The sequence below is a fragment of the Calonectris borealis genome, chromosome 20 (genome assembly GCF_964195595.1).
Source record: "Calonectris borealis chromosome 20, bCalBor7.hap1.2, whole genome shotgun sequence".
Taxonomy (NCBI): Eukaryota; Metazoa; Chordata; class Aves; order Procellariiformes; family Procellariidae; genus Calonectris; species Calonectris borealis.
The window spans coordinates 6,913,653-6,940,510 of record NC_134331.1 but is presented as its reverse complement, the minus strand read 5'-3'; the positions used below and the strand labels follow the sequence as shown (position 1 = coordinate 6,940,510).

General features: G+C 41.4%; 2 protein-coding genes across 9 annotated transcripts in view; one reads left to right on the top strand and one right to left on the bottom strand.

The window, feature by feature from the left end:
- Nucleotides 1-17,347, bottom strand: part of SPAG9 (sperm associated antigen 9) — a 65,601-nt gene extending 48,254 nt beyond the window's left edge. For 2 of the 4 annotated variants that reach the window (XM_075169633.1, XM_075169634.1), the window contains exons 1-2: nt 16,899-17,294; nt 10,225-10,345 (exon numbers count right to left, since the gene is read on the bottom strand). In XM_075169633.1, coding sequence (XP_075025734.1) covers nt 10,225-10,345; nt 16,899-17,204 — 427 coding nt within the window. In that variant the 5' untranslated portion in view covers nt 17,205-17,294. Of the gene's footprint in view, nt 1-1,123; nt 1,246-2,696; nt 2,777-10,224; nt 10,346-16,898 lie in introns of all 4 variants that reach the window. The other 2 variants (XM_075169635.1, XM_075169636.1) reach the window with 2 other exon arrangements.
- Nucleotides 17,348-17,414: 67 nt separating this feature from the next.
- LOC142090979 (nucleoside diphosphate kinase-like) lies at nt 17,415-26,692 on the top strand. Of its 5 annotated transcripts, XM_075169626.1 has the most exons (8): nt 17,522-17,722; nt 18,384-18,519; nt 18,613-18,679; nt 19,602-19,670; nt 23,327-23,459; nt 23,988-24,089; nt 24,836-24,948; nt 25,288-26,692. In XM_075169626.1, exons 5-8 carry the CDS (start codon nt 23,331-23,333, stop codon nt 25,403-25,405), a joined length of 462 nt encoding a protein of 153 aa, XP_075025727.1. In that variant the 5' UTR covers nt 17,522-17,722; nt 18,384-18,519; nt 18,613-18,679; nt 19,602-19,670; nt 23,327-23,330; the 3' UTR covers nt 25,406-26,692. The 5 variants fall into 5 exon arrangements, with proteins under 5 accessions (XP_075025728.1, XP_075025727.1, XP_075025729.1 ...); XM_075169627.1 differs by lacking the exons at nt 17,522-17,722; nt 18,384-18,519 and adding an exon at nt 17,415-17,465; XM_075169628.1 differs by lacking the exon at nt 18,384-18,519 and having other exon boundaries at nt 25,288-26,686.
- Nucleotides 26,693-26,858: the final 166 nt, after the last annotated feature.

The following is a 26,858-nucleotide window of genomic DNA, read 5'->3' as shown; positions in this document are numbered from 1 at the left end:
ACGCTCCAGCACCTCCATGTCCTTCTTGTAGTGAGGGGCCCAGAACTGAACACAGTATTCGAGGTGCGGCCTCACCAGTGCCGAGTACAGGGGCACGATCACCTCCCTGCTCCTGCTGGCCACACTATTTCTGATACAGGCCAGGATGCCGTTGGCCTTCTTGGCCACCTGAGCACACTGCCGGCTCATGTTCAGCCGGCTGTCAACCAGCACCCCCAGGTCCTTTTCCTCTGGGCAGCTTTCCAGCCACTCTTCCCCAAGCCTGTAGCGTTGCCTGGGGTTGTTGTGGCCGAAGTGCAGGACCCGGCACTTGGCCTTGTTGAATCTCATACATTGGCCTCGGCCCATCGATCCAGCCTGTCCAGGTCCCTCTGCAGAGCCTTCCTACCCTCCAGCAGATCAACACTCCCGCCCAACTTGGTGTCGTCTGCAAACTTACTGAGGGAGCACTCGATCCCCTCGTCCAGATCATTGATAAAGATATTGAACAGGACCGGCCCCAGTACTGAGCCCTGGGGAACACCGCTCGTGACCGGCCGCTAACTGGATTTAACTCCGTTCACCACAACTCTCTGGGCTCGGCCGCCCAGCCAGTTTTTTACCCAGCGAAGAGTGTACCTGTCTAGGCCGTGAGCCGCCAGCTTCTCTAGGAGAATGCTGTGGGAGACAGTGTCAAAGGCCTTACTGAAGTCCAAGTAGACCACAAAAAAAATAAATAAATTAAATAGCCTGGAAATCAGAAAGTGCAAACTGCATGACTAATTGGCTTCCTGTTTTGTGAAACCAGCTCCCTCCCCTAGAAACAGTGTCCAAGCACCCCACAAGAGGCGGGCAGCCCTGCCGCAGCTCTGTGCCCGTCCTGCCTCCCTGTGAAACACCACTGCTTCACGCTGGATGGTGAAGTTGCAGTTCAATGCGGCCTCACCAAGAACCTGCAAAGAAACCACGGTGACGCACACTGACGTTGTTCGGTATGCTTTTGTCTAGACAGTGCAGCCAACACTAGAGATTAATTTTATCTGGTGGATTCTGGGAAAAGTACTTGACAGTGCATTTAATGAAAATGAACACTACACGAGGTGTTACAAATACTCTTCTTTCTTCGTAAGTGTCCATAACCTACCTTCATGAAATCCACAGAAGTGTTTCCCACTGTTATGGATATAAAAAACACTTTCACAACAGCTGAGGTTCCATATTGAAGCACACCATTTTCTCCTTCTATGGCCCCATTTCAAATAGTTCCTTAAATCAAATCATAGAAGACAAATGTACATAGATACAGGTACCGCATAGTCAAGGAGGATATCTTCATTAAACCTGATAATTATTTTTATTACATACAAAGATTAAAAAAAAATGAAGGCCCTAGAAGATGATGTAATTGACATTCAGCACTTTCTTCTGGAAGTCATTTCCAGCTGTGTAACACATTACAGTTCTACAGCTGGAAGTTTCAATCATAAGCAGATGTACACTGAGTTCGTACACCCTCAGACACCACATGAACAGTCCTCAAAACAGGCTTTTCCAATACCAGCAGGATGATACACAACACCGGAAGACTATTCTACCCAAAACATGCCTCCCATCAAAGACAAGATCTTGACAAACGAATCAACAGAACGCACTTCCCTTTTCCAATTAAACACTGTGGAAGAGATCAGATATTCCCTGAGGATCAGAGATCACCACAGACTTGAAAACAGAAGATACTTGAACCTAGTGAAGAACAGCCAGAAGAATTTTGAGGAAGACCACCAGATTCTGGCCCCAAAACCTTGGAGACACTTACTAAGTCCCTATTAAAGGTACACTCCCATCAGCAGTAACAGGAAACTAAATAGGAGACAAAAAAAAAAACACACCTTCCACTGGCACCCAGAAGTACATTTAAAACCAAGTTGTCACCAGTTCCATTCTACTCCACCAGCACACAAAAGAGTGGAAGTCTGCCACTCCCCTGTAACATCCCCCCAAGAGGAACGGAGCTGGGCGCTGGCACTGCCTGACACACGCTGAGTCTGCAAAGTGGCAGCCAGACATGGTTCCCATCAACTTGACTTTTAAGTAACAATAAAAAAAGCTCCTCTGATATTTCAGTCTGAGACTTTTTTCCACTAAGATGTCAAATTTTTAATGGGTAGATGATAAAATCAGTTTGATGATATACATCCTAAAAGCAAAATATCCATTGTCTCTGTTGTAAGATGTCTTCATAAAGCCATTGTATCCTTGTTACATCATGGAAGATATTACATTACAAGATTACATTGTGCAAGATATCACATATGCAAAATATAATACACATCTAAAACATTTCACTACTCATGGTTGCAAGTCTACACGGAAAAATTTTAAAGGTCTTTCAGTATCATAAGTATGAGCATAAAATGCAAATATTCTAGTATTTTTAGGTTGATGGAAAAGCAACCCACTGGAACAACACCACAAGCTCATGTCCAAGGACCACCTGCAACCTTCTCCAGCACTGTCAATATCGTAACACATTCAATGACCTGAAGCACCAATCCTAATCAAACTTCTCTCAAATCAAACCAATTAAGCCTAAAAATGGGAGATTAAATATTATAGCAAACTAGAGAGAAGCCTCTGGAGTTTCTGCCTCCTGACAAAATTACGAAGAATTAGGCAGCAAAGCTGCCCACCCTGCCTGTTCAAAAGTCAGAGCTTACCTCCCAAGTCTGATGGCTTTTACCAAGTTTGGAACACCCTCCATCTGTATGTTGTCCTCTGCCTCAAACTGCTGATAAGCCTGAGGGGGAGAAAGAGAAACAGACCTGCTAGAATGCCAAATCCAACCAGTACGATGCCTTCAAGAGGAATTACAATTTCCTGCTACACAAGCCAGGACGGAGATCAGCTCATTAACGAGCCTTTCCTAGCACTAAGACTATCTAAGGGCTCTCCTTGGACAGCTTTCATCCAGCTCCATTCTTAGAAGCAGTTCCCATACCAAAGTTAAGATACAGATCAAGCATAATCAATCCCATGATCCAGTAGGACCTTATGACCTATTAAGTAGTTGCTAAAGAGCACACACATCAACCATGGACTGAGGCTATCAAACAAGTATTTAACCTGAAAGTGATAAGACCTGGCAATAAGCAGCACAGAAAACTGATTTGTAAAGCAAGTGATAAATTCAACTCCTTGGCAAGACCAACATCTTCAAGTAGCTCTTACCACTGCGAAATATAGGGCTAGTTCTCACTTTAAAAAGTAGGGCACTTTCAATTATGAAGATAATTTAGCTGTCAAGAATGCTCTCTTGATAGCCAATATCAACACATACAGCTCATGGTCTTATCCCTGACACTTCTGGACTGTTCAAGTATCTACTATGTCTCAGACACACAAAACCACTTTAATTTATCACCACAAACCTGACATAAAACTTAAAAATCTCCTTAAACGTTCTGCTACAACCATTTAATATAAAGACAACCATATGCCAGGATATCCCTCATAAAAGTGGAAATTCAAATGAACAGGGATGTATACAAGCCAACTTCTATCCAAAATCAAGCTAAAAATCATTTAGATCTAGTACCAACTTCTCACCTAGTCTCCGGCCAAAATAGCGTTTCACTGCGCAAAGTTTTGATTGAAAACAGTGGGGTGCTTCATTTATACATTTGGCTATTGAAGCAAGTAACTTTTTAAGAAAATCCAACATGAAGTCAGCATGAACACAGAAGCTACAGCAGACTGGATTTGTTTTTCAAGCCAGATAACCAGTGACAACTCAGGAATGTAAGATTCTAAAAGACATTTAATGCCATTTTCTTCATTGCTGCAACATTTACAGCAATATAATTATTATAACAATCAAACCCCAGCACCTAAACCACTAGCACAATTCTCCCTTAATTTAAAAAAAATACATGAGTAGTTAATTATATGCCAGTGGATTTCAACCTCCTCTCACCACTTTTGTTCAGGCATATTAATAGACAAGTTTAAAGCAGGCCAATCACTGCTCTAATTTTCTACTCCATTTCATATTAGCCTCCAATCTTGTATCACGACTTAGTGCAACCTCCTGAGCGAGCTGTACCCTCTGCTCCATCTAGCGGACTGCCGACTCCCACCGCACAATACAGAAACAGCGGGTGCTCTTGTCACTTCACAACGTAAGGCAGCCATGAAAGTAACTGGGAAATGCTTCAGTTTCAGGAAAGAAACAAAGCCTTCCTTTCCAGTACACTTTGATGCTCACACTTCTCCTTATAGAAAGATTCGGCAAGTTTGGTAATTGCTACCTGAGGCACAGGGTAGGGGAGGGCCATGGGGAAATCTGCCTTGTAAACAAACCAACGTAGATGAGAAACAGCTGTACTGAGAAAAAAGTAGCAAAGAGTAAGCTCCAAATTTGTTAATCAAGAAATACAAGAAGTCAAGCTGTTCTATGCCTTCTTTGTTTGAAATAAGATTAGTTCTGCTGTTCTCAGTCTTTGAAAACTATGTAGGAACAATCCAGACCCCCACCAAACAAACCTCAACTTTCTTTCAAGGATCTATTGGAAAGCTTTCTTGTATTCCTTAGGATAAACACTACAGTTAAGCCATACCTAGAAATAGCATTACTGACAGATGTATTACATACCAGTTTAATTATTCACATCATCATGTGCACAGATACGCAAGTGTCAAGTCAAATCTCAAAACAATGTTAAGCTTCACAGCTGGAAGTTCATATTAGTCTCCTTGTTAACTAGACAGGTCCATGTTAAATTGCTGCTGCAGCTCTATGCAGGTCTATCTCAGAGTATTGGATGCCTTCAGATTATACATCAAGAGGTTGTCTACCTGGATGTAGATTACAGTAATGCTGGAGAGCTCATATGAAAATAAAATACCAAATAACTTAACATCTGCAGAAGATTCACAACAGAACCTGGTCTTGCATTTTCTCTTGAAGCAAGTGAAAGAAATAGTTCTGTTTAGCTTCCAAGGAAAACAAATCTGCATGTTTTCAGGTCAGCTGCCAAAACCTTTGTCTCATATCCCAAATAAAACCTACAGCAAGCGATATCAATTGCTGCAGGCTGTCACCTGATGTGGGAAATCATCCCAACAGTTGCATCACAACATTTGCAGCTCTGAAGACCAAGAGTTGTTTCTTGGTTTGTTTTTTGGTTTTGTGGTTTGTTTGGGGTTTTGTTTGTTTGGGTTTGTTTTTTTGTTTTTTTGGGTTTGTTTTTTTTTTTCACATAGGTAGTTTTCCCCAAATATAATCTAACTTGAGCATAAATTACAAAACTAAGGTTTGATATACTTATGAGGTATGGAAATATGTCTGTGCCCGGGTTGTCCTGTCAAAAGCAGTATGATACCTTTGTTGTATTTTTGTACTAGGAAGATCCAGAAAAGAAACCAAATCTTTCAACTCCCACAGCCTACCACCTCCATCAGAAAGCACGTCAACCATGCAGACATCGTGTTTTTCATATTCTCTTGTAAATAAGTTACTCTGAGAATGATTGCTCCAGAAAGCACACTCCAAAGCTGTTCCATTCCTGTAGCAAATCAAAATACCCTATAGTCATCTTTTCCTCCAAAAACTTAATTAACTTACAGCCTGTAAGACATAAAAAGAACTGACATTCCCAAAGAGGGAGGCAAGGCAGGGAAATAAATTAAACCTCCTGAGCCCCCACAGAATTCAGTGGCACATCATGTGAGCACTGAAAGGCACTTACCCCATTTGGGAACTGGAGACTGAGCAGTATCCAAAGCAGCATCAAGTGCCCTCGTAGAGCGTTGCCGGACAAGCGAGCTGCATACAGCTATTACAAGTTTTTAACAGCTCTAAGTGCCTAGTTTTCCAGATTCAAGGTTGAAATTTGAAATGCTGCAAACTAATTACAAGCAGAGCTAGGGGTCTCACCACAGCAAAGACTTGAAATAATGTGAAAGTCAGATATATTCAAGCTCTCGTAAAAAATATTTAAGATTATATCTGCCTCAGACACATCATTGAAGCGGAAGGGAAGGAGAAGAGCTTAAGTGTTAAACTTTTATTTTTTGAAAACCTGGCATTTCCATACTTGGTGCACCTCCACAATACCCAGAGGTGCCCTCTGCTGTTGAGAAAAAAAAAAAATCCATGAAAGTCTAGTCAAGTCATAAAACCAAAAGAAGACATTTGCTCACACTCAGTAAAAGTTTGCTAAAGACTGACAGCAAGAGCTTCTGAAAAATCTGCCTGTTCCAACATCATCCCTAGTCAACTCTCCAGGAACTTTGTGATATTTAACTTGTTTTAACTTCCACAAGCCACAGGCGCCTGTGAGCACTGGCACTATCTTTCCTCCGTTCCCTGCACAGGTAATGCTGACAGCCAACACACACCAACGCAGAGGCAAACCATGGAAAGTTACAGAGAAGAGCAGCAGTGCAAAATGAGACGAGGAGACAGACCACAGGTCAAAGAGCCACACCACTACAGCACATTCTTGCACTCAAATAGAAGTCGCAAATCCTTACGCCTCTGCTCTCCTTTAAGGAGTTGTAAAGTTTACCAAAATATCCCAGGATGCAACGTGTCGCATCATTTTTCGGCAGCAAACTTGACTTAGGCAACCACCACAACCCACCAAATACCAGGACCGAGTGTTATATATCATGCAAGAGCGGTAACTCAACGTGCATCTGCCGCTGCCATTCAGGATTTCATCATCTACTGTGGCTCACAACCCTCCCCACAGTGCCACCAGGTCATGCTGTCATCCTCCCTCTTTCCATTCCCTCCTATGAAAGAGCAGAGTACGGTAGTTCACTCGTCTAGGAGGTACTGACAGCAACTGCTTAAATTTGTAATGCAGGGGAAAAAAGTCAGCAAACCACAGGAACTTAGTAACTGGTGGACACAAAATAAGCTGCTTATTTTACTTATTTAATTTCAAACAGCAGATTTATTCCAACCCAGCTGGCTGAATATGGGGCTATGACTGTAATCCCATAAGATAAATTTAAGAGCAAATAAGTATTTCTTTTTTTCTTTAGTGTGACAATCACTAGGACTGCAAAAACAAGCACTTATAATTCAGGACATAACAAAACTAGAGCTTTTTGAGCAATTTTAACTGGCATGCATGTTTAAGCACATACAATCATGCTGAAACTTACCATGTAACTTAAGAGCTGCCCTCTCCCAGGGCTAACTAGTCTTCACTAAATGCTCAGGATGGACTGTGTTCAAGGGAACGAGTCAAACTTTTTAATGACAAAACTTGTTCTCACATACCTTGCTTATTTCAGGAAAGACATATAGAGCACAGGAAGTTACAAGAACCAAAAAGTCTTGTAGTTGAAGTAACACATGGAACCGCATCTTACCTGTTTTCTATCCTAAACTATTAATCATATCATAAACCGATGTTGCTGTCTTAGACTCTATACTCAGACACAAAAAAGCAAAGCCAGGTTTTATTTGCTTACTTGCTCTGTGCCAGGCATTTGCAATTCCCATTATCAATGATAACACTACCACTATTTTGAATGTTGATGTGGTAACAGTTGGAAATACCACAGACTAATTTAAATGCACAGACAGTAGTATAGGAAGTGGAAAAGAAAAAGAATTATAGCTAGAAGACTTGTAGCTGCATCCAGTGAATTAAAGTGACACTTTGGTATCTTTGGTATCATACGACATACAAATCGCCTTGCCTATAAAACAGAAAACAAGACAATACAGTAGAGTTGGACTGCTTCAAGAATATGCACACTAGTATGGTTTTCACACCCTAGAAATTTAGATCACTTAAAACAGTTCACTTGCATAACATTCATTAGGTGTTCAACAATTTGTGTTTATTGTTTATGTCCCCTTTGATCTTGCTCTGCATCAGCAGCACATCAAATCTTCATAACAGTCTTTCATGTTGTCCCAAACAAGTTATCAACCCAAATCATAAGCAAAAGTCAATGTTCAACACAGCTCTGTTGTTTCCCCAGAGTTACATTTTTGCTATCACAAAAGGTTTTTCCTCAATAAAAAGATTTTGGAACTGTTGAAAAGTCAATGTTCTAACACCAGAACTTCATGCTGTTATGATAACTGTTTCAACAACATTATTTCTTACAAGAAAAGTAGTTCTAGCGAACACCCAGTGGTTCTACTGGAACAACTGAGTTTCTCATGCAAATACTTTCATCAATATGATATACATACAATGTAATTAAAAGCTTAAAATCTTTTTTTTTTTTTGAAGGCTTAATATTCAAGGCAAAAAGAGAATGTCATACAAACAGATTCACAGAACAATACAAAATGGCATTACATACAGCAGTATGTAAGTGCAATTTCTATAAGAGAAACTCCAGGTATAACACCACATACATTGCCAGGAATCCAAATTATTTTTCTTTTTTGTGCAACTAATTTGTACTTTTTATTGTATTAACAGAAGAAGTAATGGTATGTATGACATAATGCAATCTTGATATCATAACCCTGTTGTCAGAGTACAGGGTTCCCCATTAAAAAGTTGTTTGGGCTATGGGCTTAGAGCATAGGCATTCTGGAAACAGTGTCTTTTGTTACCAAAGCAGACCACTCAACTCTGGTTCCAGTGTTTTCTTTTCCCCCTCTTCTGCTGCTTTTAAACACACATACATTTCCATTCACAGGAACCATAGCATTTCTGATACAAGTCTCTACAATATGCTTTACGATTATCTATTTTAGCTTGACTTGATCTATAAAGATACATTCCTGGAAATCAACCATCCTGGTTTTCAGCAGAAAAGACTGCTTGAAGTGTTCCTCCATCACTGTCTGTACAGAATCCGAGAATATTTTAACTGCAATGGACCTGAAGAAGTACATGCCTCCAAGACTGGCCAACAGCATTCTAAACCATTCGAATTTCAGAAAGATTCAGCTGTGCATGCCACCTATGTTAATTTTAACACTGGCGCACTAATACTTCTACCCTGCTATAGACTCACTCATGCCACTGAAAATTAAACTTTACAGGAAGATTATTATACCTTAAGTTGAAAAAGAGAGCTATAACTTGTTGCGTTATGGGCAGGAAAGGTGGACGAGTAGAAATAAAGGAAGAAAGAATAGTGAAAAGGGACTATTTTGACAACTGGCACTCTGCTTTTAGAAACTGATCTCATCTCAACCTTGTCAGGCTTATACAGTCTTACTTTATATTTCTGCATGGCCCAGCAATAAAAGCTGTATATTAATTGATAGGCATGCTAGCCTTACATCAATAGAAGTTAGCTTAGAAGCTTGACAAAATGTTCACATGAATTCATATTGATCATTATTTCTACACTGTGCTAAAAAGGTTAAATTAAAAAAAAAATCATAACTTTCATTGCATGTTTAACAGACTCACAGCAAAAAAAGAAATTAATCCATCATTAGCAGCATAGGTCTTTCATCTTCAATTTAAGACTCCAGGGTGGGGAAGATGAAATAAGAGAAGATTTCTGTGGGTTTGAGTATTTTTTTTTTCTCTCTACGCTTTTCTCAACTAGAAGTAGAAAAACTGGTGATCGAGTTTCATTCAATGACTATGTACCTGGACAAGAAGCAGTCCAGCAGAATGTCTAAGCTACAATATATTCACAGTGTAACTTTCAGTATTTTAGGAAAACTGAACATTGTTATCTTTTTCCAAAACTTACGCAAGTTTTCGTAAATTACACAGAACATCTCTAAAAGTGGAAGTGTTCTTCCTTAACTCTTTTCCTGTAAAAACTAAATGCCTCATAGAAATAAATAATTCAGCAAAAATTATACAAAAGCTAATGAGAATCAGCATCAATGGTATTCTGATCCCAGTAGTACTTCTAAACTTGAAGATTACATTTATTTTTAGCACAGACAACAGTTTAATGGGAAGAAAATTAGCTTATTTTATGTTCACTAACAAGGGAATAAGTTCTAAATAACTCCTGAAAAAGTTGCTAAACATGAAAATAGCATGGTCTAAAAGGAAAACAAAACAACAAGTAGGATACCAGAAGAATCAGGTTACGAGTCACAAGCTTATATCTGATTTGTTTGCCTTAATTCTAAGGAAAACAAAGTTGCACAAGAGTTAACCTAGTTATTTGTCAAAATACAGGAATTGGATAGCACAGATATTTAGCATATGTATTATCATTTCACAGAAGGAAATTTAAAATGCGCTAATATCACTTAAAGGGAGTGCAATATATTTTACTTACTTTGATCAGCATAGTTTTTTGCTTTTAGTTCAAGCTGTCGAGTTTGTGATTCTAATGCTTCCACTCTGGTCTGCAAGTCCTTTTTCTCTTGTTCTTGAGAATCTTCAAACTCGATGAATTTCTGAACAAAAAAAGTGAAGTTAGACTCAACAACTAATTACAGATTTTTTTTTAAAAAGCCTGAGCAAAGTTCTTTCTCCAAAGAGAAAGAACAGATATACAGTCATTCCTAGATTTGTTTTTAAAAAGACTTTCACTTCAAGCAGCATGTAGGAAACAACACAGCAAGGAAGGGTGCAAGCAGGTTTCCAAAACAGAACAGATCTACAGCCCACATTTAATCATGAAGGACACTAACTATTTTGGCCCAGAGTCCATCAGTCAAGCATTCCACCTAGGTTGCTCTGGGTAATCACTATCAACTAAGCGCCAACTACTTCAGAAAAGCCTGCTTGGGACTAACATAAATATGAACTATTTCATTCTTCCCTAACTTCACACACTTGCCTGCCAACGCTGCATGTGAATACAGAGAGTCTTGGTATCCTTAGACTTGACTGAACATCGGTGAAGCATATCTTCACCTGGGAGCCACGAAGGTACAGACACTGCAGTAGGGACAGGCCAGCAATAGTGCCAACCACAATTACATGCTACCTTTTCATTCCCACCCAATTTCTGTTATCATTTGATAGGTTATAAAATGCTCACAGTCTTCATCAAATACTTAATAACAATCTCCTACAACGTGTCAACTGCATACAAAACTATTTACGGGCACTCTGCAATTGTGCTGATCGCCATCATCTGCTGCTACCTTGGTTTACCAACTTTGTGTCTCACAATATTCTGGAGTTCACTGATGCACATATCAGTGTTTACATTTTATAACATTAAAGTTACCAATTCATCATTACAGCAGTTTTAAAAGCATATTTTTTGCTATTTATCTTGACCAAAAACTTAAGAAATTCAGTGTGTACTGGTAGCACAAGAAATACTTCTAATAGCCAAAGATGTCTTAGGTCCTGTAGTACTCTCTATTCTGCATTGCAAAGAGAAGGCAAGGCCACAAACACAAGTTATGCAGAAGGCTCATCATACAGGGAGGAAAAGCATACCAGAAGCCTTTGCAGAAAAAAAAACCCAAAACATCTAAGACAGCTAAAGGGTCAGAAAGCAAGCTGCAGCTGGGTACCACATGGAAGCAAAGAGACAAAGGAGGCAGCAACTTAAAAATAGTAATGTTATAAGCGATTTGAATATAATTTTTTTCCTACATATTGCTAGGAAAACTTAGTGGGGAAAAATACTTCAAATGCTCACGCATCAACTTTTAATAAGTCACTGCTAACTTTTAGCCAATGGGTTTAATAGCTTTTACAAAAGCAGAAACTCTTAACCCTATGAAAAGAGTTTCAGTTTAGCAGGGTCATCAGAAGAAGTTTTGCTTAAAAATTACTGCAGATGTAGAAATGTATCAAGATCTATGAAGTGGAACAAGAGTTCCTTTCAAACAAGCTCTCCACGGCTATCACAGGACTAGGCATGGTGTTCATATGACTGTGCTTGAAGCTAAATCATGAAACAATTGAGAAACAGCTGACGCTAGCCCAGGTAGCATTGCTTTGGGTTCTGCGATTTAAAATGAGTTCTCCTGCTTCAAAAAGACAGATGTGCAAAAGTCTTTCTAGACCCTCAACATAAAGTTTAGGAATATTAATTTGTCAATGTAATACTGAAAAACTCAAACTTTAAACTTGTTTCATGTCTCCTTTGTAGTAAATGATACACGAGTTTTGCCCCTTTTATATTAAAGATTCAAGTCACGTCTGGCTTATTCTTAGCAGACTCCCTTTTAAAAAAGGGCTTCAAAGTTTGACACAAATTTGGCACTGGGGTTAAAGACCAACATGGTTTGTTAAATTAAACATGGGAAAACATGAAAGAAAAATTATAAAACTGTAACATCTTTGTTTAGTTGCTTCTCTGATGTTTTCCCAAAGTCAGATGTGTCTCATAACTTGCAAAGGGCCAGTGACAATTATACTTTTGAATAAACAGCCGTTCAAAGCCATCAATGTCATTGTTACTCATGAACTAAAGATAGATATCATTTTATATTTCCTCTCAAGTTCTTCAGCTGCAACTATTAAAAGTGGGTTTGTATTAAAGTTAAATGGCTTGGTTATTTTCCACTCGTTTACCTTCATTTTGTTAAAGTTAGCATTTAAGTTGCATCTCTTAAAAGTATTTTTATAATTAGAGCTGGGCATTTTTTTTTTCCTCTGCTGAAAACTATACCTGATCAAATAATGGTTTGAGTACTTTAGACTTTGAATGTTTCTATTTGGTTTTATCTCTCCTTCCAGTGATAGTATTAACACAGGCAGAGCCCCAGGAGATTGATCATCTCATCCTGACTAAGCCTGTATGACTATGATGGAAGGACTAGTCAGATAAATCACCACAGCAGCCAAGGATAGGCTGAGCACCCATATTAAAAGACTTTTTTTTTTTAATTTACATTGACAATACACTCAAATATTGCACATCATCTGCATTGCTTAAAGTAAATGCAGCAACATATGTAGAAACATGTTAGCCACTCAGTATATGGATACTAGACATTCTCTTATTTCAACCCAAGCTACTAGTTACAAAAAATACCAAGGCAGACATAAAAAAAAATAAATCTAGCTTTCCTCATGTTAAGTGACATCCCGTCTAGGCCACAAAGCCACATCTTAAAACTCTAAGAAGTAGTGAGGGTTTTTTTGCCTTTTTTTTTTTTTTTTAGAAGAACAAGCTGAAGGATACCAACACATCTTCAAAACAATCAGACCAAATACCACAAGATTACAGAAGATACAGCTAGAACAGTCCTTAAAAGGTCATCTTGTTTCAAGGCTGTGATGCTCAATGTTGATGTCTGGATCCTAATTTTGATTAGGGTATAATGAGGTATAAGCACAGGAGATGATGCATGTCTCCTTCTGCATGTGCCTACTGCTGAAATCCAAGCCTGTGATACCTTCATAAACTATGTTTGGCAACTCCCATTTAATCCTTCCCATTTTCTCCAGGCAGTATCAACTATGTCATTTCAGACAGGCATTTGTCTAACCTGTTCTTAAAGACCTCCAATAAAAAGGATGAAACAGTACTTCACAAATAAGATTCAAAAGTCTTTATGCAATCAATTTTAAATCTACTTGAAGTTTACAGCAATAATCATTGCAATAAACATGAACTCAGACTACACAATGGAACAGCACAGCGTACACATTTGGAGCCCTCTCTCATGCATATAACCATTTAATCACTTGATAATACAGTACTAGCCAAATGAAACATTTTTTCCTACATTTATGTCATCTTCTGTTTCCTTATATTTTGACTTGTTTTCCCGTCACACGATCCAGATGCAATACTAAGCATATCTGATGTCAGAGTTGCACCTACTCGGCAGTCTTTATTACCCTATGACATGTCCATCAGTAACTTTTATTGCCATGATGCCAATGGCATGTTCTTCCTGGAGTAGGTAGAGAAAATTAACTACAGAGCCAGCTCACCTGGACTTGGGGTAGAGAAAAATATATGTAACTGAAAACAACCTACTAACTTTTACACTACTTTAGTAAGCTTTCTGTATAATGGATCTCAATTTAACATTAAAAATTAAAAATACTTAGAGTGTTTACTTAATATACAATCCTAGGATTGTATATAAGGAAGAAAGTTAACTGTGGGAACAGTAAGAAAAGGCAGCCATCAAGTTCACACTATTACTTAAACTAATTTTCAGCGCGGTAAATCCTTTTTCATGGTTGCAGAAGTAGCAACCATGTATTGAACATCAGATTTCAAGAACAGCTTAATCCCACCAACAGCAGAAAAGCTAAAAGATATATTAGACAGCTTGACATGGCTAAAAGGAGTAGATTTTATCCTGTTTCCAAGTCCACACAAAACCCCTTCTGCTAGCCACACACACCCAGGTATGGAGCAGTATACTTCTACAGAAGTAAAACTTTTTAGTGTATGAAATAGCAGAACCCCAAATCTTTCTTCCTCTCCCACTTCTCTGTGGCAGGGCATGCTGCCTAACATTCCCTAAGTGGGAAGATAAGTTATGCAGAAGTGTAAGCAGAAAAACAGAAGAGCTGGTTCCTCTATTTCTTTAGCTATATCACAAAACACACCATGTTAAAAGTCAGACAAGTGACTTCATAGCAATTAAAGAGATCATGGCTGTTACCTAGAGGACTGAGAAGTAGGCCCAGAACTTCTGAAATCATCTTTTTTTTTTTAAAGTCACTATTACAGAAATCCACGGGCAATAACTTTTAAGATGTTTCTTTAGTAATACTTCTTAAGGAAAGAAAATAAAGAAGGCAAATTAGGACAATGGTGTAAGGAGATTCCTATTCAAATAGTAAACAATTAATATTCATCAGGATACTACTGCAAATAAAAATTCCTACAACAGCAAGAAGAAAGTAAAAGAAGATATGCTAATTCTTCAGGACAGTCAGAACAGATGATATGGAATATTAAACTTAGTAGCTCAAAACTCTCCATTTTGCTATCAGATTACACAAGCAACCTCCACAATCAAAGAGACGCACTAAGCAGTAACTTGTTGTCCAAGAAAAATAGTGCTATATTCATATTCCCTCCTTTCATTTCAACCATACTGCACCGATCAGATTATCTCAACGTTCAAAAAAAATGGTTGCAACAACCAAGTCTGAATAAAACACGTACCTCTCATGAACATCCCATGCTTTATCTATGACAGACATTTTCACATATGTACAGCATAACTGACCTCAGCACATACCAAAAAGATGACCTTTGTGCTTACAATTGAAAATACGGTCTTTGATCTAACTGCACTTTGGAAAGTATCAGTAAACTGTCTTGCAGCATGAGTATTAGTTTTTAGACTGCGTAATCCTTGTCCCCTCAAGTTAATTTATCATGGCACAAAGAAATGGAGATCACAGTGAAGTACGCTACCAACATAAGTATGTACAGCTCCTGAAGAGCCACAATAACACAGTTAATGCTGTATTCCATTTCATCATATTGTTATGGTTTCTGTTCTGCTGCCCAAGGCCTGCTTTTTTCAATCTGGCAAATGCTGCCTGTGTTTCAAGCCTGATGGATTTTCTCATGAATTAGTTCAGAAAATATTTATCAGTCTCTTACTCTCTTAATAAAAATAAAATATGTTTTCTAAAAGAGCCTTTTACATGCAGCTTGTGTCGGAACTAGTGATTAATTCTTTACAGCAATAGTGCCCAGACTGAAGTCCATAAAGCACTGTCAAACAACTACATGTTTGATAAGGAGGATGAATGGTCTGTTGGTCCAAGAGTTTGGCCGACACCGTTCACACCACATTACTTCATAGCAAACTACTGAAATCCTGGAACAATTTGCAGACAATTTTCACTCACTTATAACCATAATGTACACAAATATTTGTACAGGGCTAATGTTTTTCAAATTAAGTTTTTGTTGTCAATACTGTCTTCACCCTTAGTGTCGTTATTTTTCTGATTTTTGGAAAATTTAGACAGTAAGCGCAATCACAGAGATAAGCACAGGACAAGAAGTCTGGAAATAAGACTTATAAGATGGTTTGTTCTATTACAGATAATGCTGTCAATCCAATTTCCTACAGGAGTTTGGTGAGACGATGAGCTGAAGGAAGTTATCCCGCACAGCCGCTTTCTATTGTATTGCTTTATAATCTTGAAGGAAATAATGTTTCACAAGCTTATTCACATTGAAGTAATTCTCAGATTTTTTTTTTTTTTAATTTTTGTAGTAGCATCCTAAGTCAGAGTGTATGTCACTGAACAGTCTGCACCACCTGTTGCTGACTGCAGCTTTTATGTTACCAACTTTGAAGAACTACAGTCTAGACAGCACTTACTTCCATTTTTTTTTTTGCAATGTCTCCTCACTATTTTTTGTAAATACCCTCTACAACTGATCTGAAATAGACTATCCACCTCCTGCCCCGGAGGAAATCCAGAGGGAAAGCGAAAGAGCGGAGCAGTCAGTACATGGTTCCATGTTTGCTCTGCAGAGCAGTGCCGCTCTTCTTCCATGGACCTGGTGACTGGAAGACCACCGTTTCAGAAGAGCTATTCAAGAGCCCTCCAGAAGAGCCATGCTGAGCAGACGACTCATGGACACAGGCGGCAGAGCTCTGCCCTCAGCAGCGTTCACAGACCACACGACGCTGCCCCGAGCAGCACGTACCAGCTCCTCCGAGGCGCTGGAGGCCAAGCAAGCGGGGCAGGCAGGGACGGAGCGCTCCCTGTCTCCCCTCCTGCCAGACACGCGTCGCGACCTGAACTCGTCACCCGGTGGCTCCCGGCCCCTCAGACAGGAGCGCCCCTCGCCCCCGGGGCCTCCCTTCGTGGGAGCCGGCAGGAGCCACCGCCGGGCCGCGGGGCACCCGGGCCCCGGTGCCGCAAGCACCCCGCCCTCGGTGGCCCCGAGGGAGGCGGCCCGGCCGCCGCCGAGGGCAGGAAGTCCCCCCGCCTCCACGGAGGAAGCGCGGAGCCGCCGCCCGCCTCGGGAACGGGCCCCCGCCCTCCACCGGCTCCGCTCCCGCCTCAGCCCCTGGGCCCGGCGCCCGCCCTCACCTCCTCGGCCTGCTTGCGCAGCGCCTTCTCCCGCTCGTACTGCGTGAGGAGCTGCTCGTTGTCGTCCCGCAGCAGCTCCAGCTCCACGCTGGTCTCCTGGCTGTGGGCGCACACCGAGTCCAGGTTCTCCAGGACGGCCACCACCAGCGGCATCAGCTCGGCCACCACCTCCTCGTCGTAGCGCCCGATGAGCCGCTCGAACTCGCGGTAGATGGAGCCCGCCAGCCCCGACACCCGCTCCGACATCATGGCGGGGCCGGGGCCGCCGGGGTCCTCCTGGTACACCACGCCGTCCGCCAGCTCCATGGCTGCGGGCGAGCGCCTTCCCTCCCGGGGCCCGGCGGGGCGGCAGCAGCTCAGCGCGCTCCCGGCGCCTCCTCCTCCCTCTGCGGCGGGGCCTCGCCTGCAGCCCGGGCGAGCGGGAGGCGGGGGGGGGGGGTGGAGAGCGGCCCTGGCGCACGGCACTGACCTCACCCGCCGCGCCGGGGCGGGGCCGTCGCGTCACGCGGGAGGGGCGGGGCGAGCCAGCCGCCCGCAGCGGCGCGGGGGGCGGAGCCTGGCGGTGAGGTCAGCGTGGGCGGGGCCGGGGCGGGAGGGCGGTGGCGGCGCCGCGTCCGGCGGGTGGGGCAGGGCGGTGGCGGCGGCCCCGGCTGCCCGTGCGTCCCTCCTCGGGAAACGCTCCGCAGCAGCGGGGCGGCGGCCGCGGGCGGCCGGGGTGTCACCGGAGCAGAAGCCGAGGCGCCCGGCGTTGGGGGCTGCCGGGCCCTCTGGCAGGGTGTTCGCCGGAGGGGAGAGGCTTGGGCCGCGTCGGTAGCGGGGCGGGGGTACGGGGCTGGAGAAGAGGCGCTGAAGCCCACGGGCCGAGCCCCTGCGGGCAGCCGGCCGCCCGTGGAGGCGGCCTCCCGTGGGGCCGGGGCGGCGGGGAGGCGGGCCACGAGCCCGAGGGATTGCACAGTTAATCTTCATCTCTTTGAATAGAAGATTTAAGGAAATGCTATCTGACAGTTCACGTGAAAGCATTATTATTTATTTATTGCACCCACAGAGACATAAATAGATAAGTGATTCATTTAGGGGTGACCGACGGAGCTAAAACTGGATGTTAGGACTTCGCAGTTCCCAAACTGTTCTTGGGGCACTGTGTTGGCTAATCTCTGACAGCGACAAGACCTTTTATTTCTAATAAGGTTCCCAGATAAATTAATATCAGAAATCCTGTTTTATTAGCAATAACACAACTTAGAAAGCGTCTTGCACTTGCTAAAAGAGATTGGTTTTCCTAGGATTTAGAACACTGAATTCCATTCCAGATTACGTGTTTCGTCATGGGAATAATGTGAGCTATTCTAGACATTTACCGTAAATTTGAAATCATCTACTGAGATTGAAAAGTTTTAGCGTTGCTTCACATCCCTCATTTATATCATACAATTCATATTTGGGGAGATCACTATTTTTCATTAGGTAAATGTATTTCATGTACAGGGGAGCTAAGGAAGCCGGTGGTCCAGGAGCAGTACAGGAACAAAGAAATGAGTGTTTTAAAAAATGAAAAAGCTTGAGAAGTGGTGGAACTTTTAACTGTGGTGATTGCATTAATTTCCACTGGAGAGCAGTAGAGGTTTGCACTGTATTGTTTTCTCTCGTTTGGACTGATTCTAAGACAGTAACTGTGCTTTAAATGCATATGCTGTGTTGTCTTTTTATGTACTAGGCTAGTGGGTCTGCGCAGGAATACAAAGAAGAAAAAAAGACTTCAGCTCCGTGTATTGGATTTTCCTGTGAGTTCTGTTTAGACATCATCCTCTTGAACTAATATTTAACATAGTGCGGCCAGGACATAGGCAGTTAAAGTACAAGTTTATTTATAAACACGGCAAAAGGAAAGAAAAGCTGTTTGCCTTTTAATTACGACAAAAAAAATTTCATCATTTTAGCTAAAAAATAATTTAAACACAGACACAACAGGTACTTTCTTACTCACATCTCCTCAAATGAAATTTTCATTTAAATTTTTGGCAATGATCCCTATGAAAAGATTTTTTTTTTCATATTTCTCTTTAGCTGTTGTCCACTGAGAAAAAAATGCAACTTCTCTGTGTTTGCAGGCTGTCTGCCATGGATTACAATCTTGACTTGATGCAGGAGTGTTGAGGAAAGCTGTCTTTCAGAATTTCTCTCTCCCTTTAGGTCATACATAGTTTCCCATTTGCCTGTTGTCTGTATTGAGGAAGACACTGAGAGCCTTTGGGGTGGGGGTTATTGACTTGTGGTTTTTTACTGAGCCTGAATAAATCTTGTAGGAAGACTGCGAACAGCCAAAGTTGAGAGGTAACTCCGTCCTGCTCTCAAGGTGGGCAGGCTGTATCTAACTGCAGTGGACTTTCAACCTAAACCTCACCACATTATTCATGCGTAATACTGCATAATGTGAGGAAAGCTCTAAACAACTGCAGATTATTGTGAGGATAAAAATATCACTCATCTTGAATTGTAGCAGAGATCCTTTTCTCTATGTAGAGTTTAATAGATTGCCATCATACTTGGCAAATTGCACAAATACGTTACTCGGAAGACGTATGTTCTGACAGATGGCAAAAATGGGTCAAGGTGTCTGCTGACAGCCTTTAAGGGAAGGGGTCTCTGAGGATATACTATTTTTATCCTATTAGCAAAATTGATAGATGTGGTTTTCTTTCACAGCTGGAGCGAGTCCATCACTGAACAGGCAGGCTGTTGCCACTGGAGTTGCAGTCAGACTGACGCGTACAGGTAGAAGAGAGCCGTTTGTGCTCATGTTTTATTTCTAGTCACCTAGGTGTTTTCTAACATGGATAAATAAAGTATTTTAAAAGATGAACATTAGAAAAATTAACTGGGAGCCAAGTTTCAAGTGGTGTAAAAATGTATCTTATTGACAGGCTTACCGTTGTGATCACATTTTATGACATGCACTTCGCAGTCGGTTTGAGATCAGAAACTCAGGGATGGATTAAAAATAGAACAAATTATGGAATTATATCCTCGTTGCTCGCCAGGAGATTAAAAGACTTTGATGACCTGTCAATTTAGTAAACTAATCAAGCATATGAAACAGCACAAAAGAAACCCGATAGTATTGTCTTTGTAGCTAGAAAGCAGTGGCTGTCTATGGTAACTACTAGAGTAAAATGCAATTCAGACTCTTGGGGAAAGAACTGCCTGAAAAAGAAATTAGTTTTCTCGATAATAAGACAAATTATATGCACTATCCCTCGAAATAACAGTTTATTTGAAAGTAAATTGATTTGCAATTTACCAGGGAAGAAAATTAGCCCTTGAATCAGTATGGGGTGAGAAGAGCTTAACTGGGACTTTTCCCAGAGGAAGAAATTGTTGTAAAAGCTTAATTCTATGGTGCTTTATATCTTAAAGTGCAACAGAAATCAAGCTAAAAACAGGTGAACGATAGCAATACTTAGCTAAATGAAGAGTAGTATAGCCACGAGCAACAAAACACGTCAGACTTACGAATCTGGTTATAAGGAGCAAGAGGTGCACAGCACAAAATGTGAGTCCCGATGAGTGAGAACTCCCCAAATGTTCTGAGTGGTACAGATATAGGCTGTTAGCTGAGATCATTATAAAGCTGGGGCCAAAACGACAAAGCTAGGAGCTATATTTAAATTCGCATGAAATTTGGAGACATTCACAGTCAGTCTTTTGCCTCAGGCCTGTTTTAAAGATCTCTACTGGTTTTAAGTAATGTGTAAATGGTTTGAGCTCAGTAATTACGCCTAGTTCACTCACTGAAGACTTTGAAGGTCTTTACTTTCTCTTCCCGTGATGAGTCCGTTTTTAGGAAATTATTTGTCTAGACTGTCTACTTCTTTGCATTTTAGGTAAACATGTAATTTTCAATGTAATTTAGTAATTTTCGTAGAATTTTCAACCAGCAGAAAAGCTGCTCATTTATACATTAAAAATAACAAAGAAGCATACTTCTGTGGTGTTTCATGTCCTATATAATGCACAACATGCTCTGCTAATCATGGATTAATTTCAAAAGTGACAAAGGTGACCCTTATTTAATGAGGTTAAAAGACTTGGCAAAGATCACCCAGCAGACCTATGGTAAAGCTGCAAATAGTGCTTGCCCACCTTATGACAAGTCCTAAGCTTTAATCGTTAAATGACATAGTTTTAGCAAGGCTGTAAATAGATGTCCTATTGCTGCTTTTAAGTGAATGTTTTTCTAAACATTCTGTTTCTAGAGACCTTTTTCTATTTTTAAATATTATTTTCCCTTAGTGAGGATTACAGCATTAGGGTTTGTAATAGTAGTATGAAATGTCGTAAATAAATGTGTATTGAAACAACAGAATATAGTAGATTGACATTATCAGGAGAATACTCAGAAATTCTAAGTCCAAAATAACTTCAAGGGGGACTTGCTAGAATATACAATGCTGTGGTTTTTTAAACATCTTTCATTAAATGAGAGACCTTGGAAAAATGAGTACATCATAGTATGAACATACCTGAGAAAAAAGACCCCTGAATGCTAGTAAACAGGTTGTTTGAATAGATGCTTATGTCACATCTAGATTCTCCCACCAGAACTAAAAGTAAGAACTAAACATGTGTGACGGATTGTAACGAAGGGATCCCAAGTCAGGAAATCCATGCTATCGAAAAGCTGAACTTATCCTTGTTCAGCAGCAGCTAAGTCCTGCCCAGAGGGAAGTGAAATCCACACTATATTGCTTTCAAGAAGAGCCAGGGAGTAGAGCCCAGGAAGTTCATCCCAGTTTGAGAAACAAAACCAGGACAAGCACGGATTGCCTCTCAGCAGGACATGCTGCGAATGCAGGGACTTGGGCGTCCAGATGTTTTATCCTCAGATCTCTCAGAGGGAGTAAAATGCTCAAGGCAAAACAGTTAAGTGGTGAATTGTTGAAGGGTGTTTTGACTCAGAGATCTAAAATAGTATAGCCAGCGAAAAAAAATTGCCTTCTTTCAGAGGAAACTTAAAGAAAACAGGACAGTATGATAATGAGATTTTTATTTAAATAATTTCCTGTGCTTTTTGTTAAATAAAAAGTGAGATTCAGCAGCTAAGACTTAAATGCCTAAAAAAGGCATTTCCCTAGCATCCCCACTTTACTTCACTTGGAAAAGAGAAAATCAGTAGGTGATGGTACAAAGCAACCGCAAATACCCCGAGCCCGGTGCTGGTGGGGGCGAGGCGGCGGTGCGGGTGCCAGAGGGGTGAGCGGTCGGATGAACAGGCCGGGGCCGCCGGCGGGAGATGAAAAGGGAGCACGGAACCACATCCCATTAGCGGATTAGGAGTGAAGGTGCGGGCTGGCAGCGGTCGAGAGGTCCCGGGAAGGGTTAAGGGGCAGCCTAAGCGCGGAGGGCGGCGGGCGGGTCCCCGGGAGCGGGGGGGGCTGGAGCGGCGACGCCCGGCCGCGGCGCGGGAGCTCCCGCAGGGCCAGGCCCGGCGCCCCCTGCAGGCGGGAGGCCGCGCCGTCGCCATGGCAACCGGCCGCCCCGAGGTGGCGGCCCGCGGGGGCGGCTTAGGGCTAAGCCGCGGCTCGGCCGGCAGCGGCCGCCGCGACGGGCCGCCAGACCCAGCCGGGGCCGCCAGCAGGTGAGACGGGGCGGCGGCAGGGGGGCGCGGGGTGGTGCTGGGGAGAAAAGGGGCGGCGGTGGCGAGCAGGAGGCGGTGTGGGGCGGGGGGAGTCGCCCGGCCCGAGCGCCCCCCGGTTCCGCGGGGCCCACGGGCGGCGGGAAGGGCCTCCCCGCCCCAACCCGCCTCACCTCACCTCACCTCACCGCGGCAGCGGCGAAGCCGGACCCGTTTCAGCGCTTTTCTACAATACTGACATGGCACCGATTGCTGCGTCCCGCGGTGCGCCCAGTGACACCCTCCCTGCAGCCTCCCGGGCGGGCTTCCCCTCGCGTGTCTGCGTGCATCTATACGTTATCTGCATGCATATATATGTGTACACACAGACACACACTTGCAGCAAAACAATGTTCCAAAAAAACCCCTGATAATAGTGATTTACAGATGAAAGTGATGCGTATGGATTTATTCAGCCTACTTTGCCCTAAATTGCGGACAGCAGCCTCCCACGCTGCACTTGGAGATGTATCCGTGACAGTCTTTACCTTCCATTCCACTTAGAGCTTTTCTGATTTTAATATTTCCTAATTGCTTGTTTCTATATTTGGCACATTGTTATTGTTTTAAACTTACTTTTGTAGCACTTGTGAAAACCCATGCACAGTGGTTGATTTATCAAATCGGCGCAGACCATGCGTTAGTGACCTTCAGATGTGGCCGATTTAATTATTATAATAGCTGATATTACACGCGGTACAGGGCTGTGATTGTACTTGCCTGCTGGTCTTGGAATAATTATTCCCTTCCTCATTAGGACAATGGCTTCTATCTCCGAGCGCACGTTCATCGCCATCAAGCCTGACGGAGTCCAGCGGGGCCTGGTGGGAGAAATCATCAAACGGTTTGAACAGAAAGGATTCAAACTGGTGGCCATGAAATTAATACATGTAAGCTTTCCTTAATTTGTATGTCTCCTTTTTCATATAACCAGCAGCCTTAAAATAGAGCAGCATGCTATAACGACAAATGTAGTTTTCAGAACAATTAAACATGAAATTTTGAGAAGTCTTTCAATATTTTTGATATTTTGGAAAAGTTCCAATTCCCAGCTCTGGCTAAATGCTTTAGACATGCTAAGCACGCTAATTTTAGTAACTTGATGTCCTTAGTCTGAAGAGAATATTCTTTTAAGTGCATCCTAATAAATATCTCTAAATATCTTCAACAAATACCAGGTCACATAAGCTGTCTATATTGGCAAAAGATACTTTTCTAAGTTCAGCTGTGGTTAAAGCAAACAGTTCCAATTCATATCGACCAAAAGTACTTCTAGGAAGATGCTAGAAATGCTGAATTTTCAAGTGCGTGCAAGTTTTAGGATTAATAGTGCTCTGTGGTTAATCTATGTGATTTCAGTATGCTCTTAAGTTCTTACAGTAAGCTTTTTTTGTTTGGTTGGTTGGTTTTTAATGCAGGCCTCTGAAGACCTTCTGAGAGAACACTACATTGACCTAAAAGACCGTCCGTTCTATGATGGTCTGGTACAGTATATGCACTCTGGACCTGTTGTAGCTATGGTGAGTTCTTAAAAATGAAGCTCAGCTATGAAAAAATATGCTGTTTAATTGTCTTACCTGCAATAAGATTGTGTTACTTATTGAATTCTAGTTTATTTTTAGGACTTTAAAATCTAGATTCAAATACTGTAATTAGGAAGATGTGCTGTTAACTCCTTTTTTTTTTAATCTTTTTTCATAATCTTTCTCTCCTTTGAGTCAGTATGTTGAGGAAGAGGGCAGGGGTGAAGGGGGAACCAAAGCTGGGACCTTGAGAAACAGTAAACCTGCACAAAAAAAACAGTATGAAATGCCATGTATTAAGCAAGCTGAAAAGTGATGGTGGAATATTTTTACTATTCTCCTAAGCTATAGTAACTTTGAAAATCTTTTTCAGTCTAACTTCGTTAGAGAGGATTTTCTCTTTTTTTCCTTGATAGTGTATCTAGACCTCCACTGAGCTGGAGGTTTAGATTTTCAGTGAGCAGACAGCTTTGTAAGGCTGTTTACCATATTGAGATTTAAAATTGTTCCCTTCCCATCCTTGGTGAGGAGAGGTATTGTGCAGAAGGAGAGAACTTTAACAGACGCTTCAAGAATCTGACAGAAAAATTGGAGATAAAGTATGTCTTGCTATTAGGAATATTCGGATGGTGATTTGTGCCATGATGGACAGCATTGTGCAGTTCTGGAAGGTATGATTAACTCTTGCTACTTTATCTACTGCTAAGATTTAATAATCTCAATGGATTTTTTTTTTTTTTGAGGTGTGGGAAGGTCTGAACGTGATTAAGACTGGAAGAGTGATGCTGGGGGAAACTAATCCATTCGATTCAAAGCCTGGCACTATTCGTGGTGACCTCTGCATTCAAGTTGGAAGGTATATTTTGAAATTATTGATATCATCTAAAGACACTAAATGTCCAGTGGTATGTCATGATATAAGTAATGATATATGTGGGAACTGTGCTCCATCCGTCTCTATCTTATGCACGGAGCTGCTGTTCCCGTGCCCATATAATGCTATGACCTAAAGATGGAAGTCAAGTTGTGGTCTTCCCCATTGACAAAAACGGTGAGCAAAGCTGGGACTGCCTATTACTACTTTACAATTACTTACAACTTCTCTCCATAATAGAGACCACTTCTAAAAACGAAGCTTGCTTTCCTTTGAGTTTGAGGATTATATTACTTTTATATCTACCTTTTCCTTTCCTAGGAACATCATTCATGGAAGTGATTCTGTAGAAAGTGCTGAGACAGAGATCAATTTATGGTTCACTCCTGAAGAACTGGTTGATTACAGAAGCTGTGCTCATGAATGGATCTATGATTAAAACTGAGCCTGTACCTTCTGACACCCTTCCTGTCTGGAACCAGCTGCTAGCCTCTAGCTATTTCAAAGCCCTTCATATAAACTGGTAGAAACCTGTCTCAGAAATGTGTGAGATTGCTCTGTTGTGAATATTAAATATAGTCAGTGTTTGCTGCTGCTTTGGTTAAAAAGCTGTCAAGTTATAGATGGAATTGTACTTTTAAAAAGCTGCTTCTGGAGGTGAGAGATATGAGATTAAAACACAGAGCATAGAAAGCATATATTTTCCTGAAACACTCTGTAGTCAAAGAGGGTATTTTGGTAAATAGAAAAAAATTTGGTAAAAATTTATTTGGTAAATAAATACGCAAATGGCTCAGTGTCAAAGGTTGAGTTGTTAAAATGTTAGGGGACAACTGGTGGTATGCAAATACATTGATAATGTGTCCAAATGTTGAGGACTGAACTTGATGTCAAGCGAATCCCCATGCCCAAAACGGCTGTAGAAAAAAGCTTATTTGTTTCTCTCTCCAGAAGGCGCTGTGCCTGTACACAGAGCATAGCTTTGATTAAAATGAGAACTTCCCTTTAGATTGACACTGTTTCAACTTGCTTTTTTTTTCCCCATGTCGGATTTATTTAGCATTTTAAAGAAGGATTAATAGGCCAGGCTTTCTCAAATGCCCTTTTATGTGAAAAGAAGATTAATGTGAGGATGGATGAGGGAGATCTACCTTCAGCCACTTCACTGTAGCAGTCCTCTGACGTTCCACAGAGCAACAAGAGAGTGATGTTTGCTTTACTGACTGAACAGCTGATAATTTAGCTATGTTCTCATTTGTGTTCTTTTCTTAATAGTTGGAACTACAAAGCAAGCTGTTCTGGGATAAGATATTTCAGAAGTGACTGTAGCATTATTTTTTTATTTATTTAATCATGTAAAGAAATACAGCCATAATAATGCTAAATGTATTTCAGTAAAGGTGTCTGCTTCTATCAGAGAAAACGATCAGCCTCTGGCAGGAATTTTAACAACAAATATTCACTAGCTGTACTGGATGAGGAACAAGAAATGTGTTGGGGTCAATATTATGTATTTATTTACCTGCAACATTGTATTCATTAAAAGCAAGAGTTTCATGAAATTAGTTGTTCAAACTCCTAAATTTTTTTCCTACAGTGAGTTCTTGTTTCAAATACTAAACCGTGCAATGAATGTTGAATTCAATGCTTATGATACTTTATGAAGATATCTAACTCCTAAAAAGAGATGGTACAAAATAAAACAACATCTGCTGTTTCTTAAGTGAGATAAAAGGAAATTTTCATTATATTGTTTTAGAGCTAATTAATGAGTATAAGGAGAGGGAACAAATTCCCTAACTACCAAACTGTAGGTGAGGTTGTTACCTTCTCTCCTGAAAATATTCAGTGCTATAGAAGATAAATAATTAAGTTAAAGATTGTTAGAGAAA

Bases quoted from the DNA above. Each gene is read 5' to 3' on its own strand.
- LOC142090979 (XM_075169625.1), top strand. From the start codon at position 23,331: ATGGCTTCTATCTCCGAGCGCACGTTCATCGCCATCAAGCCTGACGGA. The intron at 23,460-23,987 runs GTAAGCTTTCCT...TTTTTAATGCAG, and splicing joins TGGCCATGAAATTAATACAT to GCCTCTGAAGACCTTCTGAG. The intron at 24,090-24,835 runs GTGAGTTCTTAA...TTTTTTTTTGAG, and splicing joins CTGGACCTGTTGTAGCTATG to GTGTGGGAAGGTCTGAACGT.